Below are 17,205 nucleotides of genomic sequence, written 5' to 3' on the forward strand. Positions count from 1 at the left end.
CTTTTGTTTATTTTTACTCCATTGTGAGGATTTTGTGAAAGTTTGGCATGTCCTGATAGTCATATGGTGGTTTTGTAAGCTCTGTGTCAGTTTGTGGTCATTTAACACCTTTTTTTCGGGATTACATTCAAAGTCAAACCCATTTTCAGCAGTGGCTCAGTCAGTAGGGGCTTGGACTGGGAATCGTAGGGTCGCCGGTTCAAGTCCCCGAACAGACTTGAAATATGGAAAGTGGACTGCTACTTGGAGAGGTCCCAGTTCACCTCCTAGGCCCTGCTGTGGTGCCCTTGAGCAAGGCACCAGACACCTCCAATCCCCCCTACCCATTGCTCCCCGGGCGCTGCACGATAGCTGCCCACTGCTCCTAGTACTAGGATGGGTTAAATGCAGAGGACCAATTTCACACTGTGTGCTCTGCTGTGTGCATGTATGTGACTAATAAAGAGGGTTTCATCCTCCGATTCTATCTATCTATTTTCATTTGCATGCATGTTAAACACTATTCTCCGTCCCTTCCTCAGCCATCCCGGTGACTTTCAAGCAGAAGTTGAAGAACCAGGAGGCGGTGGAGGAGGGCAGTGTGACACTGCGCTGCGAGCTCTCTAAAGCCGGCGTCCCTGTGGAGTGGAGGAGAGACGCTCAGCTGCTGAAGGAGGGGGAGAAGTATCTGATGAAGCAGGAAGGCCGGATCGCAGAGATGCAGATCAGAAACCTGACGCTCACAGATCTGGGAGAGTACAGCTGCTCTGTCGGCACCGCTGTGACCTCAGCCGACATCAAAGTCAGAGGTATGTTAGTGAGACACCTTTCAGATGACCGTTCGGTTGCTTTGCTCCTGTGCTCTGATGCAGAGCGGGCCATCAGATTCCTGCAGAGTTATTTTCAGATTTAATTTAATTTCTTTGTTTTTCTCTTCCTCAGAAATCCCTGTCACGTTTAAAGAAGAGCTGGAGGATTTGGAGGTGAAGGAGGGGGACAGCGGGATTTTCTGCTGCCAGCTCTCCAAACCTGGAGCTCCGGTGGACTGGAGGAAAGGAAGAGTCGTCCTCAGACCTGGGTATAAATACGAGATGAAGCAGGAGGGTCGTCTCACCAAACTGATCATCAACAACATGGAGGAGAGCGATGCTGGGAAATACACCTGCAAGACCAAAGACAGCCAATCCACTGCTGAGCTCACCGTCAAAGGTAATGTGGTAAACACTCTGTGCTGAAACCTGCAGGAATGCCAGTATGTGGTTGAGTCGAATCAGTTTTTTGTCAAACTAATGAATTAAACATTTTTATGTCCCGCTACTTTCTCATTATTCTAACTCCTTCTTCTTCATGTGGCCCTAATCATCTTATTTCAAGTTTTTTCTCTTTGATTCTTTTTTGATTTGAGATGAATTTCCGACTATTTTTTCAAGTTTCTCACTTTTTTCCTAAAACATCAGACTTTTTTTTCCAATGTCTGACTTTTTTCTGACTTTCGACTTCTACAGACAGTAACCGTCCGTTGTTGTTCTGTGCAGCTCCTCCCATCACCTTCAAGACGAAACTGAAGGCCCAGCAGGTGGAGGAGGAGAACAGCGTGACTCTGAGCTGCGAGCTCTCCAAACCCGGCCTCACTGTGGAGTGGAGGAAGGACCAGGAGCTGCTGAAGAACGATTTCAAATACCAGATCAAAAACAGGAACAGCAGCATGGAGCTGACCATCAAAAACTCCCAGCTGCAGGACAGCGGCCTCTACAGCTGCTCGTACGGAGACGTGAAGACCAGCGCCAACGTCACCATCACACGTAGGAGAGGGCTGCTCGTGCAAGAGAAATTAAGAAAAGACCTACGTTTGATTTGAGATGATGCACTTTTGAAGTCATGTTTTAGTTTTGAAAGGGAATAGAAGTCTTTAATAACGGGGGGGTTGTATTGAGTTACATTATGATGCTTTCAAGCTCTATTCAGTGAAAATGAGTATTGGTTGAAAGTAAATCAAACAGTTTTCGTAATGTATTTAAGTTGAATAATATGAACTTTAGTATACAGCCTATAGTTTATTTTTTTAGGGGAAGTATTTTTTTTATATTTAATTTGAGTCTTTGGAATAAATTGTATTTATTTATTAATATTTGTATTTATTTTCATTAGAGGGGGAATACTGACCTGCTTAAAACCCCCCCAAAAAATATGAAAGAGTAATATACATCACATGGGATTTGGTTTTGTTTACATTTTATTACAACGTTAATTATAGAGGAATGTCACATTTATTTTTAAGGTAATTATTAATTAAATACATTTTTTGAGCGACCCTAAGTCATTTATTATAACTTGTATTTTTTTTAAAACATTAACCCTTTTTTTATTAATTAAATTGTCTTTGCTGGTTTTATGAACACTGCCTGTCTATCTGCTATCAGTGTTTTGACTCTGATGTTGGACTACAATAAAACCTGACCCTCTCCCGCAGCTATCCCGCTCTCCTTTAAACTGGGTCTGAAGAACCAGGAGGCCCCGGAGGGAGGGAACGTGTCCCTGCGCTGCGAGCTGTCCCGGGCGGGGGTGCCGGTGCAGTGGTGGAAGGCGGAGGATCAGCTCCACCCGGGGGGGAGGTACCAGATGACCCTGAGGGGGAAAATCGCAGAGATGCACATCAGAAACGTGCAGCCGGAGGACGTGGGGGAGTACAGCTGCGTGTTCGGGGAGCAGAAGACCACCGCCGAGGTCAGCGTCAGAGGTACCTCACTTTTATTCCCTGTAGAGGTTTAAATAGTGCATGTCAACGGTCTGCAAAGGCTAAAATCTCTGTGTTCCCTTCGGACGGATTTTCTCTCCAACACACGTAGGAGAAATAAATCTATGATAATCACATCCACGTGTTTATAATTTAGGAGTCAATTTAGCATTCCTAACATCCTGTCTCCTTTCCTCTCATCTCCTTACATCCCGTCTCCTTTCCTCTCATCTCCTTACATCCCGTCTCCTTTCCTCTCGTCTCCTTACATCCCGTCTCCTTTCCTCTCGTCTCCTAACATCCCGTCTCCTTTCCTTCCATCTCCATTCCAATCGTCTCCTTTCCTTCCATCACCTTTCCTCTCGTCTCCTTACATCTCGTCTCTTTTCCAATCGTCTCCTTACACCCTGTCTCCTTTCCTCCCGTCTCCTAACATCCCGTCTCCTTTCCTCCCATCTCCTTTCCTCCCGTCTCCTAACGTCCCGTCTCCTTTCCTTGTGTCTCCTTTCCTTCCATCTCCTTTCCTCTTGTCTCCATGCATCCCGTCTCCTTTCCTCCCGTCTCCTTTCCTCCCGTCTCCTTTCCTCCCATCTCCTAACATCCCGTCTCCTTTCCTCCCATCTCCTTTCCTCCCGTCTCCTAACATCCCGTCTCCTTTCCTCCCGTCTCCTTTCCTCCCGTCTCTTTTCCTCCCTTCTCCTTTCCTCCCGTCTCCTTTCCTCCCTTCTCCTTTCCTCCCGTCTCCTAACATCCCCTCTCCTTTCCTCCCGTCTCCTAACATCCCGTCTCCTTTCCTCCCATCTCTTTTCCTCCCGTCTCCTTTCCTCCCTTCTCCTTTCCTCCCATCTCCTTTCCTCCCTTCTCCTTTCCTCCCATCTCTTTTCCTCCCTTCTCCTTTCCTCCCGTCTCCTTTCCTCCCTTCTCCTTTCCTCCCGTCTCCTAACATCCCGTCTCCTAACATCCCTTCTCCTTTCCTCCCGTCTCCAGCGGCAGCTTCAGTTTTCTTCGAGAAGGAGCTGGAGAGCCAGGCGGTGATGGAGGGGAAACCTGTGCTGATGTCCTGTCAGGTCTCCAGCGCCACCGTCCCCGTCACCTGGAAGAAAGACAACGTTGTTCTGGAGGAGGAAGGAGGGCGGTACATCGTGAAGAAGAACGGCCCCACACACACTCTGGAGATCAAGAAGCTGCAGCCGGAGGACGCAGGAGAGTACTGCTGCATCTCCAGAGGAAAGAAGACCTCCGCCAAGATCATCGTCAGGGGTAGGTGGAGAATACTTTCAGAGTTGGACAGTACGGTTACTCAAGTACTTTACTGGGAGCAATTTTGGAAGCTTTGTACATAACTGCTAGTTTAAGATTCAAGGATTCAAAGGCTTCATTGTCAAACCCCAGACAGTGTAGTTTCGACAAGGATAATCTGAATTCCCAGGCTCCTAAAACATACAACATACATGAATACAAGTATAAGTATAACTTTATAAATGAGTATGTTGCATAAAATCTGAATCTAAAATGAAATAGTGTACGCTGTAAGTACCTTTTAATGCACCTTTTAAATTATGAGCTGCTGTTATTGATTAAGATACCTACACATTAATGCATCACTTAATATGGTCCCGTAACTTAATGCATATATTATTCCAACTGTTAACGGCTTAATTTAGGAAAATAGGAATGATGAATAAAATATGATTGATTGATTTTGAAGAATCAGATTAATAACATCCATAACATTCACATGCTTCTCATTTACCAGCTCCTTTAAAGTAATGGTTACCTTTCGTTACCTGCTGTTAATTGTTTCCCAATTTAGGATCAAAAAAGAACGTCTAATCCGATCATAAGTGCAATTTTAATCCAATAGTATGATATATAATTAGGAAACGGACCAGTGTGCATAATGAAGTAAAACCAAATTTAAATGGACTATGATTTCTGGAATTATTTTTGTTGTCTTTGAGGATTTCTTTTTTTGGTTTACCTTTAATGATGATGATTATTATTTTTTAAACGAGGCAAAATATCACGACCGCTGACGACCATGAACTGAACTTTTTATGACGTTCAACTTGCGATGTTTGCTAGAGGGGGTAGGACTAGAAACGTCGTTATGCTTCTTCTTGCCCCTTTTGAACATGAACCTTATTATCTATACTTTGTAAAACAATTAAAAATAAGTCTTTGTTAACATGTTCAATAAATTGACTTAAAAAAACTACTTCTAGGATATCTTAATGCTAATTCTGTCTTTGTAACACTGTGTTTTTAATACCTGTACTTCAGTTAAAGACCTGATTATCTATTCAACCTATGTATCACTTTAATACCCATGTTTATATTGACTAACTCATTTAACCTACGAGGCCTTCTCATCTTACTTGTTGTAAACATTTCCCATTCCACCTCTAAAAGTGCAGCCGTATATAGATTCCTCTTCCTCCGCAGAGCGCGTGCGGATCGTCTCGGAGCTGCAGGGCATCACGGTGACGGCGGGTGAAGACGCCGTGTTCGAGTGCGAGCTGAGCCACGCCGACGTCAACGATGGGGCGTGGTGGCTGGGCCCCAGCCCCCTGCAGAGGAACGAGATGAACCAGATGACGGTCCGGGGCCGGCAGCAGCGCCTGGTGCTCACCATGACGACGCCCGAGGAGACCGGCATCGTGGCGTTCGTGATCGGGGAGGAGAAGACCTCCGCGCGACTGCTGGTGGTTCCCAAGGCAACAGGTCGGTAAAGAGGGAAGATGGAGTGAGTTAGAAACAAGTGCACATCTGAGGTGTAACATATTAAGAAGCAGATTTATAAAAGGAAGTAGCAGCCAGTAATAGCATTTAAACACTGCCCGGCCCAAAAAAAGGTCCCCAGCCTGTGGGGGCAGGGCTATGATCTGGGGTTGCTGCAGTTGGTCTGGTCTAGGTTCAGCAATGTGCCCAAAGAATGAGGTCAGCTGACTCCCTGAATAAACTGAAGGACCAGGTTATTCCATCCATGGATTTCTTCTTCCCTGATGGAGCGGGCATGTTCCAAGAGGACAATGCCAGGATCCATCGGGCTCAGATTGTGAAAGAGTGGTTCAGGGAGCATGAGACATCATTTTCACACATGGATTGGCCCCCACAGAGTCCAGACCTGAACCCGGTTGAGAATCTTTGAGATGTGCTGGAGAAGACTTTGCGCAGTGGTCCGAATCTCCCGTCATCAATACAAGATCTTGGAGAAAAATGAATGCAAGACAGAAATAAATGTTGTGACGTTGCAGAAGCTCGTGGAAACGATGCCACAGCGAATGCGCGCCGTAATCAAAGCTGAAGGCGGTGCAACGAATATTAGAGTGACCTTTTTTTTGGCCTGTCAGTGTGTATTGCACAATGTTATTTTACAACAGTGTCTTATGATGCTGTCTTAAGTAGTGCAAAAAAAAACAAAACCAAAAAGCCAGTAATAGAAATTGTAAAATAGTATATATTCAGAATCAGAAACAGGTTTATTGCCAAGTAGGTTAGCACAAAAATTGGGACCGTGATAAAAAACTATTATAAGTAAACAATATTCACATTGAAATATGGGTGTACCCGTATAAATTCAATTAAAATAGGAAGCAAATATGTGCAGACAAGAACTGATTATTGCACAATACTGTTATGGTGGAAGAAGTCCTTTTGATTGGTAAAGAAACGAGTCCTTCTTGTTCAGTGTAGTGTTAAAATCCTGCAAAAAATTGGAGTTACTAAGATTAAGATTCAACTTTATTGTCATTGCACAGAGTACAAGTACTAGGACAACGAAATGCGGACTCTGCATTTGACCCATCCTAGTGTTAGGAGCAGTGGGCTGCCATTATGTACGGCGCCCGGGGAGCAGTGTAGGTAACCAGTGCCTTGCTCAGGGACACCACGGTGGCACTTGGTCTTTCGGGGACTTGAACTGGTGACCTTCCAGTTCCCAGGCCAACGCCCTATGGACTTTGCCACCACCCCCCTGGTTACTGGGTAACAAGTAAGGTTTTCAAATGATTGTAGTGAAGTTAATGGTATAATATAAGCTCCCAAAGTGTAGCGGAGTAAAGATAATGTAGTTATAGTAGTTGCATAAATGAAGTACTGATCTTAGAAAGATTTTAAAGTAACTTGGATGTAATTTCAGCTAAAACCAGAGAATCTTCTAAAGTGCAGTTTCCACTTCAGTTTTGTTCGAGGAGAAGCCTAAAGACGTTGTGATCCTGGAGGGAGAGTCGGCCACTTTGTCGTGCACGATATCTGATTTCACCTCGCCGGTCACCTGGACGAGAAACCACATCCCGCTGCGAGACGGAGACAAATACGAGACGCGTAAAGAGGGGAAAGTCAACCTGCTGATTATCCGTGATGTGGATCCTCTGGACGCCGGCGCATACTGCTGCGATACAGGAGATGCACAAAGCAGCGCCAAACTCACCGTCACGGGTAAAGAATGGAGACTTTGCTTTCAGATAAGTAGTTCTTCTTCCTGTTGGAATACTACATTATTATCATTTCTTTTTCAGAGCTCCCTCCGTTCTTCCAAGAGGAATTACAGAGTGTGGAGGCGGAGGAGGGAGGATCAGCCTCTCTGTACTGTGAGCTGTCCAAATTGGGAGTGCCGATTCAGTGGATGAAGAACAGGCTGCCACTGAGAGGCAGCAGGAAGTACGATATCAGGCAAGATGGCTGCCTCCTCCAGCTGCACATCAAGGATCTCAAACCTGAAGACGGTGGCAGCTACACGTGTCAAGCAGGAAGTGCAGAAACCACTGTGACGGTGACAGTGAAAGGTGAGTGAATGCATTACTCCTCTTTGTTTGATATGCTTGCATTTAGACACACAACATAGTTAATGCAAATGTCCCTTTATCAGAATCTCAGTCAGAAGAAAGTAATGACACTAACTTCCAGGAAATGATAGAAGTCATTGCCACTTAATTAACAAAATGAGTGCATTTTGAGTCCGTACGAAATAAAACAATCCCGATTAAATAAGATTTAAAATATATACTTTTTAAATCGTGGAATAGAAAAAATAAAATGCATGACATATGAGAACCACTTTACAATAAGACTACCCTTATAAAGCATTCATAAAGCGTTTATAATTAGGTTATTAATTAGGTTGTAAACACTTTATTAGTCATTAAGAACCGTTTATAAACCAGTTCAACATAGGTTTCATACATCAACACAGGCTCACTATTTGGCAAGATGACCAAGCCTTATATTGGCTACCTAACTTACTTCCTCTTCTTCATCAGCCAGCATCCTTGGTATCTGTTGTTCACTGAGTTGATTTCCCCTCGTCCATCTTGATTTTTCTTGGCATCACTTAATTTAAGTAGCAAATACATGTGGGCTCACTATTTGGCAAGCAACCGGTCACAGTGGCCTGTTTATCTCTTTTCTTATAAAAGCTTATTAATGATTTATAGAGTGTTCACAACCTGATTAATAAACGAATTACAAACTAAACCCTTTATGAGGGTAGTCTTTTGTAAAGTCCTTACCAATATTTGTATGTATGAATACATAAATCCACACTACAACAGCACTCTTGTCTTGTACTGGTATTTATTCTTATTATTTTTTATAAGAGATAATTTGAGACTTATTAACGTAAACTCATAGAGTCTGATGTCTCGTGCACATCATTTATTTTCAGTCCGAAGGCGTGGGAGGCCAACACACAGTCCCTTCCACTTTCCCAAACGACTTCCCAGTGGATACTACGTTAAAACTTACATGCTAATGGTTTAATGTTGTTCCCTCCGACCCTGTCTCAGAGCTCCCTCCATTCTTCAAGAAGGAATTAAAGCGTGTGGAGGCGGAGGAGGGAGGATCAGCCTCTCTGTGTTGTGAGCTTTCTAAACCTGCAGTGTCAGTGCAGTGGAAGAAGAACAGGCTGCCTCTGAGAGCTAACAGGAAGTACGAGATGAAACAAGATGGCTGCCTCCTGCAGCTGCACATCAAGGATCTCAAACCTGAAGACAGCGGCTGCTACACATGTCAAACAGGAAGTGCAGAGACCTCTGCGTCTGTGACAGTGAAAGGTGTGTATGTCTGGAAATATATGATTCATTATAATATGGAGCAAACACATTCTCAATAACTATGGTTTCACTTCATTAGTCTGTTGCCTTCATATCCCTCTCAGAGCTACCACCATTTTTCAAAGAAGAACTGCAGAATATAAAGGCTGAGGAGGGAGGATCAGCCTCTCTGTGCTGTGAGCTGTCTAAACCTGGAGTGTCAGTGCAATGGAAGAAGAACAGGCTGCCACTGAGAGCCGGCTCAAAGTATGAAATGAAACAAGATGGCTGCCTCCTTCAGCTCCTGATTAAAGAGCTAACACCTGAAGACAGCGGCAGCTACTCATGTCAAGCAGGAAGTGCAGAGACCTCTGCGACAGTGACAGTGAAAGGTGAGTGAATTGGGACATTTTGAAGTGTTTTAAATCGCATCAATCTCTAAATCATAGAACATTATTTTCTCAACCTGGATAAGAGTTCCTCATCTTGTACAAACATCGTCTTCATATTATGCAGCCTTAAGTCGATCATGTTTAAATGTAATTTGTGTCCTGACTAGACATCCCACTGTTCTACTCCCTTGATGTTTTTCAGAGATTCCAGTATTTTTCAAAGAAGATTTACAGAATATAAAGGCTGAGGAGGGAGGATCAGCCGGTCTGAGTTGTGAGCTGTCTAAACCTGGAGTGTCAGTGCAATGGAAGAAGAACCGGCTGCCTCTAAGAGCCGGCACAAAGTATGAAATAAAACAAGATGGCTGCCTCCTTCAGCTGCTTATTAAAGAGCTAACACCTGAAGACAGCGGCAGCTACTCATGCCATGCAGAAAAAGCAGAGACCTCTGCGACAGTGAGAGTTAAAGGTGTGTGCATTTGATGAATGTTGACTTTAGTAGCTCATTCTAGTCTTAAATCTGCATGCATTTTACTGCGTAAGGTTTTCCTGAACCTCTAATGTCAATCCGGTTCCCATCACATCACTTTGTGTTTTTTCTTGCCGATTTACCAGAGCTGCCTCCATTCTTTGAGAAAGACTTAGAAAGTGTGGAAGCTGAGGAGGGAGGATCAGCCTCTCTGTGTTGTGAGCTGTCTAAACCTGGAGTGTCAGTGCAATGGAAGAAGAACAGGCTGCCTCTGAGAGCGAACAGGAAGTACGAGATGAAACAAGATGGCTGCCTCCTGCAGCTGCACATCAAGGATCTCAAACCTGAAGACAGTGGCAGCTACTCATGTCACACAGGAAGTGAAGAGACCTCTGCGACTGTGACAGTGAAAGGTGTGTACATTTTACAGTTTAGTATTGTTTGCCTCGCATGCATGTAACTGCACAATGGTATAAGGGGTACTGTCTTTAGATTGTCCAAAGTTTCAGGAATGTGTTGTAATGCAATTATTGCAATTCCTCCAATACCATTAGAAGTTGGTTGGAAAGATTTGAAAATATATTCATTACCAGAGTATGTTCCTGTTTGTTAGGTGTCAAGCTATTTTAAATTCCTCTAGAGACAAAAAACTATGTTTTTTCAAATCCATACCAATATTTTTGCAGAGATTGTACCATTCTTCAAGGAAGACTTAGAAAGTGTGGAGGCTGAGGAGGGAGGATCCGCCTCTCTGTGTTGTGAGCTGTCTAAACCTGGAGTGTCAGTGCAATGGAAGAAGAACAGGCTGCCTCTGAGAGCTAACAGGAAGTACGAGATGAAACAAGATGGCTGCCTCCTGCAGCTGCACATCAAGGATCTCAAACCTGAAGACAGCGGCTGCTACTCATGTCACACAGGAAGTGAAGAGACCTCTGCGTCTGTGACAGTGAAAGGTGTGTACAAATGGAAATAAGAAATTCTGTATCATGCATGCGTTCAATAAAGTACCAAAACTAAAAGTACTTTTAAGCATCTTAACTTTCTGGTGAGCTGCTTGTGTTATAATCCCAACCTTCTACGTCTTAATACTTTATGTATGAACCAAGAAAACTTGGTCCATTTTCCTTTTAGCATTTTCCCATTATACTAAAGTTCTCCAATCCCTACCTATTTTTCCAGAGCTCCCACCATTCTTCCAAGAAGAATTGCAAAATGTGGAGGCTGAGGAGGGAGGATCCGCCTCTCTGTGTTGTGAGCTGTCTAAACCTGCAGTGTCAGTGCAGTGGAAGAAGAACAGGCTGCCTCTGAGAGCTAACAGGAAGTACGAGATGAAACAAGATGGCTGCCTCCTGCAGCTGCACATCAAGGATCTCAAACCTGAAGACAGTGGCAGCTACTCATGTGAAGCAGGAAGTGCAGAGACCTCTGCTACTGTGACAGTGACAGGTGTGTGCAATTGGATAATTCGCACTTCATAAGAACATGTTTGACTTAATCTGCATGTATTTTATTGCTTAAAGTGTTCCTGTACTTCTGTAGAATGCGTGGTTACAATCACATTTACCATTCCGAATTTTCTTGCCTATTTTCCCAGAGCTGCCTCCATTCTTTGAGAAAGACTTAGAAAATGTGGAGGTTGAGGAGGGAGGATCAGCCTCTCTGTGTTGTGAGCTGTCTAAACCTGGAGTGTCAGTGCAATGGAAGAAGAACAGGCTGCCTCTGAGAGCGAACAGGAAGTACGAGATGAAACAAGATGGCTGCCTCCTGCAGCTGCACATCAAGGATCTCAAACCTGAAGACAGCGGCTGCTACTCATGTCACACAGGAAGTGAAGAGACCTCTGCTACTGTGACAGTGACAGGTGTGTACAAATGGAAATAAGAAATTCTGTATCATGCATGCATTAAATAAAATATCAAAACTAAAAGTACTTTCTAAGCGTATAGACTCTAGACTTTCCGGTGAGCTGCTCGTGTTGCAGTCCCAACCATCCATTGTACTGTTCGTACAAAGAACACTTGTTCCCCTTTCCTTTTAGCATTTTCCCATTATACTAAAGTTTTTCCAATCCCTACCTATTTTTCCAGAGCTCCCACCATTTTTCCAAGAAGAATTGCAGAGCACAGAGGTTGAGGAGGGAGGATCAGCCTCTCTGTGTTGTGAGCTGTCTAAACCTGCAGTGTCAGTGCAGTGGAAGAAGAACAGGCTGCCTCTGAGGGCTAACAGGAAGTACGAGATGAAACAAGATGGCTGCCTCCTGCAGCTGCACATCAAGGATCTCAAACCTGAAGACAGCGGCAGCTACTCATGTGAAGCAGGAAGTGCAGAGACCACAGCGACTGTGACAGTGACAGGTGTGTGCATTTGGATAATTCGCACTTCATAAGAACAGTTTAGCCTTAAACTGCATGCATTTTATTGCTTCAAGTGTTCCTGTACTTCTCTAGATTACCTGGTTCCAATCACATTTACCATTCTGTGTTTTCTTGCTGATTTTCCCAGAGCTCCCACCATTTTTCCAAGAAGAATTGCAAAGTGTGGAAGCTGAGGAGGGAGGATCAGCCTCTCTGTGTTGTGAGCTGTCTAAACCTGGAGTGTCAGTGCAATGGAAGAAGAACAGGCTGCCTCTGAGAGCGAACAGGAAGTACGAGATGAAACAAGATGGCTGCCTCCTGCAGCTGCACATCAAGGATCTCTCGTGTCACACAGGAAGTGCAGAGACCTCTGCGACTGTGACAGTGACAGGTGAGTGCACCTGACAATGAGACATTGTAAATCATGCATGCATTCAATAAAACACCAAAACTATAAGTACCTTTTTTGTGCCTTAACTTTCTGGTGAGCTGCTAGTGTTACAATTCCAACCTTCCACATCTTGAAACTTTATGTATGAAGAAAACTTGGTGCCCTTTCCTTTTAGCATATTCCCATTATACTAAACTTTTTCCAATCCTTACCTATTTTTCCAGAGCTCGCGCCATTTTTCCAAGAAGAATTGCAAAGTGTGGAAGCTGAGGAGGGAGGATCAGCCTCTCTGTGTTGTGAGCTGTCTAAACCTGCAGTTTCAGTGCAATGGAAGAAGAACAGGCTGCCTCTGAGAGCTAACAGGAAGTACGAGATGAAACAAGATGGCTGCCTCCTGCAGCTGCACATCAAGGATCTCAAACCTGAAGACAGCGGCAGCTACTCATGTCACACAGGAAGTGCAGAGACCTCTGCGACTGTGACAGTGAAAGGTGAGTGCATCTTAATAACAAATTAGTAAGGGTGTAACTGCAAACAAAAATGAACGGGTCTCGGTTTTGGGTGTTACGGTTTTTTCTTGAATCAAGGCATTAAAATACTGGCATGTTCTCAGTAAGACAAAATAAGTGCTGGGGTTGAGGTTGTCTGTAATGTAAAAGTTATGGACAGTGACTGTATTCAGTTTTACGTCCATTACGTTAATACGCATAAATAAGTTCAGTCAATCAAATTTTTTTAATTATCTTGTATAGCACTAGAACCGACTCCACCAAAGGACGAGCCTCCCACGATCCTTCCCCGGGATAAGGGCACTGTTTCCAAATCAACCTCTCCTCCAGACAACCAGAAGCCTGGACTCCCAGAAGCCAAACCTGTTCCTCCAGAGCCCAAAAAGAGAGCTGCTAGGAAAGCATCTATCACAAGTTTAGGCAGAGATGTGGAGCCAGTGTTTGACATGAAACAGAGCGTGACACAACTGGAGAAAGGCAGTGAAGTGATCAAGAAGGTTGACGAGGCAATGAGACAACTGGAGAAGGATGATGGGGTTGGCAGGGAGGTGGAAGAGCCAGCAATGCCTTTGGGGACGGAGAAGGGTGTATTCCTGGAGAAGAGACAACCAGGAATGAGTTTGGAGAAATTAGTTAAAGTTGAGCACAATATGGGTCATTCAGACCAGGGTTGCAGGAAACGCTGACCCAAAGAAAAAGGAAGTTGAACAGAGCTTAAAACAAGCAGGAAAGCCTTCGGAGAAACCAAGTGATGTTGAGAGGAAGGAAAGTCATCCAGAAATAGTCCTGTGGAAGAACATTGAGGATAAAAAACAGCCTGTGAAACCATCCGAGAAGTCTATTGGGAAGGAAATGATTAAAGTGCAAGAAGAGAAGTCTACGGTACAGAAGGTCGACGTAGAAGAAGAGGAACCTCTCAAACCACCAGTTAGATCTAAAGGGAAGGTAGCAGTAGGAAAGGAACACCTTAGATATGATACAAAGGAAACTGAGGAGATCCAATCAGTAAAGCCTACTGTAAATGACTCTGAGGACGACCAAAAACAAAGAGATTTGAAACAACACGTGTCCACAGAGCAAGAGAAAAAGACACTGAAACTAGTGCCTTCTGTAGATCAGCTGGAGAAACGACCAGTAGAACAACCAGTAAAGACTTTAGAAAAAGAAGTCCCTCCAAAACCACCCGCAAGGATTAAAAGCAAATCAAAGGGAGGAATGGAAAAGCAATCGTCAAGGGACACGGAGACGGATCAAGACGAGCGTACGATGCCAAGAGTGGTGGTGCAAACAACAGAAGATCAGCCAATGAAACAGTCTTTGAAAAAACAGGTTGAAGAGAAACCAAGATTGGAGAGGAAACTATCTGTAGCTCCAGACACTGAGATATTTGAGAAGCTTAAGCAACCGATCAGACAACCAGTAAAACCAATGAGAAAGGAACCCAAACTGGACCAGGAGACTAAACTGGCAGCCGAGCCGATAAGTCGGGAAGAGGAACAACAAACGATAAAAGTGTCAGAAGGAATTCCTCTCCACACTGAGATGGCTGAGAAGCTTAAGCAACCTTTGAATGATGCGGAGAAGTATGCAAATGCCAGACAGCCGATCCAACAACCAGTAAAACCAATGAAACCTGAACTGAACCAGGAGAGTAAGCTGGCAGTCGAGCCGATGAGAAGGGAAGAGGAACAACAAAGGACACATGTGTCAGAAGGAATTCCTCTGCTCTACATATCTGAGGATGAAACTTTCTCAGAGGCTTTGACCGAGATGCCATCGAACCACAGCATCGTCCAACCTCCTGTCTCTTTTGTTGATGGGTCAACCCAACCTGCTCCTCCTCCGATCACGGTACCCCAGAGGGATCAACCACCAAATGAAGATACCCAAGAGATGGACATTGAGGATGAATCCGAGATGCTAGAGGCTGCGGTCAAGATCCAGGCCGCCTTCAAAGGCTACAAAACCCGCAAAGACATGCGACCCGTCTTCAAAGAGGTGTTCAAGAACCAGAGTGCAGATCTTCACGGTACGGTCACGCTGGTGTGTGTTGCTGAGGGGAAACCGAGCATGGCGCGCTGGCTGAGAAACGGCCAACAAATCATCAATGATCAGCGATGCCGTGTTGAGTCTACAGAGGAGGGCGTTTGCACTCTTGTGATCAAGAACCTGACCCTGATTGACAGTGGGATCTACACATGTGAGGTGGTGAATAAGTTTGGTATGACCTCCTACAATGGAAACCTGACAGTAGTACCGCCTCAGAGACCCACGCCGACAAACCAGAAGCCGGTACATCCGCCGCTTGCAGCCATAACTCCTCTGCAAGTTGCCCCGCAGAAGCCTGAGGAAAAAACACAGACTCAGGATCTTATTCAGACTCAGACTCAGACTCAGGATCTTCCTCAGACTCAGGATCTTCCTCAGACTCAGGATCTTCCTCAGACTCGGGATCTTCCTCAGACGCAGATTCAGGATCTTCTTCAGACTCAGACTCAGGATCTTCCTCAGACTCAGGATCTTCCTCAGACGCAGATTCAGGATCTTCTTCAGACTCAGACTCAGGATCTTCCCCAGACTTTGGATCCTCCACAGACTCAGACACTGGATCTTCCTCAGACTCTGGATCTTCCTCAGACTCAAACCCAGGTACCGTCTTCAGGTACGGATGCTGAAAACTACGTAGAAAATGAGAGTGTCTCTCTGTGGGAGGCCTACAATCTGACGGAGCAGGACTCTCAGAGGAAGCTTCAGGAGAGGAGAGGATCCTCCCTCATCGCCGCCAGCTCAAGTGAGTATCACGTCTCTCATCACAACAAAGGAGGATGTACTTAGCCATGTATCTGCATTACATTAACATGAGTTTCTGCCTCAATCAGTGTCCAGTCCGTCGGATTATGACACGGCTCCGGATATGTTGGAACCTGTTGATTCTGGTCCAGATGTACCAAGGTCAGAGATCAGAAAGATGAGTTTGTATTGTGCTTGTAAAGATAGATTCAATAGTTATGATTGCTGTTGCAGGAAGTGATAAAAGCAGTGGATCAAGCGCCTCCAAAAGACGATAAAGAACCGATGGCTCTTCCACAACTTCCTAAGACTCTACTGAAGGTCAAAGGTCAGTGGGGTTGTCTATATTCTCTGCACATGCATGTTAACCTCATTATTGTTTAATTGTTCTTTACCTCACCACCGTACTTCTTGTCATGGTGTCGTTCCTCTCTAATTTACAGGGGGTCATGAAGGTAAAATGAGGGCACCGTCTCCCAAACACCACCGCGCTCACACACCTCTAACCAGCACCGTGTCTGGATCAGAGTCAGAGGGGGAGGAGGACCGACGAGAGGTACGACTCATGTTTTACATTTTGTATGTATGTGCTTTATTTAGTAGTATTAGCAGCAGCAGATTTGCACAAAGAACCCAGACCCTTTATAAACGTAAAAGTATTAAACTCTTAGCATCAAGTATTTGCTTCTTCCCTTTCAGACTTTTGAGATGTACGTGGCTCGAGCCGACTGCAGTCCGGACTTTGGGAATAAGGAGAGCTTTGTTCTGAAGGAGGGTCAGTTTGTGGAGGTTCTGGACTCTGTTCATCCCAACCGCTGGCTGGTGAGGACCAAACCCACCAAAACCACCCCCGCCAGACAGGGATGGGTGTGTCCCGCATACCTGGAGAAGAAGAGGAAGGTAGGATGTGTAGATTTACTCCAGCTAACCTGTACTTCTGATGGTGGAAGAAGTACTCAGACCCTTTACCTAGAAATACTAAATTGGGATGCAATGTTGTGTTGTTGGAGACATTTATTTCATCCAGTAATAATAAATGAAAGAGTTACATAATTATTAAATGATGGTATTTTAAAAGGAGACCTTCCCTCAGCTGAGAGCCCCTCAGGAGGATCTCGATGGGATCGGGTCGACAGGAGAAGAGTACAGGAGAGCTCTGAGGTCTGCAATTATACATTATATTACATATTACATACTGACATGTTACGGAGAGACACTACAGGCCAAAAGCATTGATTCAATTCAGTGATTTTGCAACATTTTGCCCTCCATAACGTGTCTTCTTTTAGACTAGTGGGAATAAAATGTCTAATATTCATACTTAGGTCTTTGTTTCACTATTGCTATTTGCACATGCAGCTTTCTCCTGAATTCCCCCACAATTAGCATTAAATATAACCCAATTTAAATATGTATAAACATAAAATAGCAGAAAATGGAATACATAAACAATTGCCTTAATATGAGTGATGAACACGGGAATTTGCAGCATGATATGTATTGATTCTCCCTCCTCACATGTAGTGAACTTAAAATGTAATGTCAGGAAAGTCTT

At 44.4% G+C, this 17,205-nt stretch overlaps 1 protein-coding gene across 1 annotated transcript in view; it reads left to right on the plus strand.

Moving 5' to 3' along the window:
* obscna (obscurin, cytoskeletal calmodulin and titin-interacting RhoGEF a) overlaps positions 1 to 17,205 on the plus strand; it is a 48,199-nt gene that overhangs the window by 12,446 nt on the left and 18,548 nt on the right. Inside the window, 25 exon segments of the mRNA XM_063890618.1 lie at positions 522 to 788; positions 922 to 1,188; positions 1,515 to 1,781; positions 2,450 to 2,716; positions 3,701 to 3,973; positions 5,159 to 5,437; positions 6,896 to 7,153; positions 7,234 to 7,500; positions 8,500 to 8,766; positions 8,871 to 9,137; positions 9,340 to 9,606; positions 9,753 to 10,019; positions 10,293 to 10,559; positions 10,786 to 11,052; positions 11,201 to 11,467; positions 11,694 to 11,960; positions 12,109 to 12,351; positions 12,576 to 12,842; positions 13,104 to 13,529; positions 13,561 to 15,651; positions 15,740 to 15,832; positions 15,901 to 15,978; positions 16,094 to 16,206; positions 16,350 to 16,550; positions 16,729 to 16,811. Coding sequence (XP_063746688.1) covers positions 522 to 788; positions 922 to 1,188; positions 1,515 to 1,781; positions 2,450 to 2,716; positions 3,701 to 3,973; positions 5,159 to 5,437; positions 6,896 to 7,153; positions 7,234 to 7,500; positions 8,500 to 8,766; positions 8,871 to 9,137; positions 9,340 to 9,606; positions 9,753 to 10,019; positions 10,293 to 10,559; positions 10,786 to 11,052; positions 11,201 to 11,467; positions 11,694 to 11,960; positions 12,109 to 12,351; positions 12,576 to 12,842; positions 13,104 to 13,529; positions 13,561 to 15,651; positions 15,740 to 15,832; positions 15,901 to 15,978; positions 16,094 to 16,206; positions 16,350 to 16,550; positions 16,729 to 16,811 — 7,876 coding nt within the window.

The sequence above is a fragment of the Eleginops maclovinus genome, chromosome 9, assembly GCF_036324505.1.
Source record: "Eleginops maclovinus isolate JMC-PN-2008 ecotype Puerto Natales chromosome 9, JC_Emac_rtc_rv5, whole genome shotgun sequence".
In the NCBI taxonomy this organism is placed as follows: domain Eukaryota; kingdom Metazoa; phylum Chordata; class Actinopteri; order Perciformes; family Eleginopidae; genus Eleginops; species Eleginops maclovinus.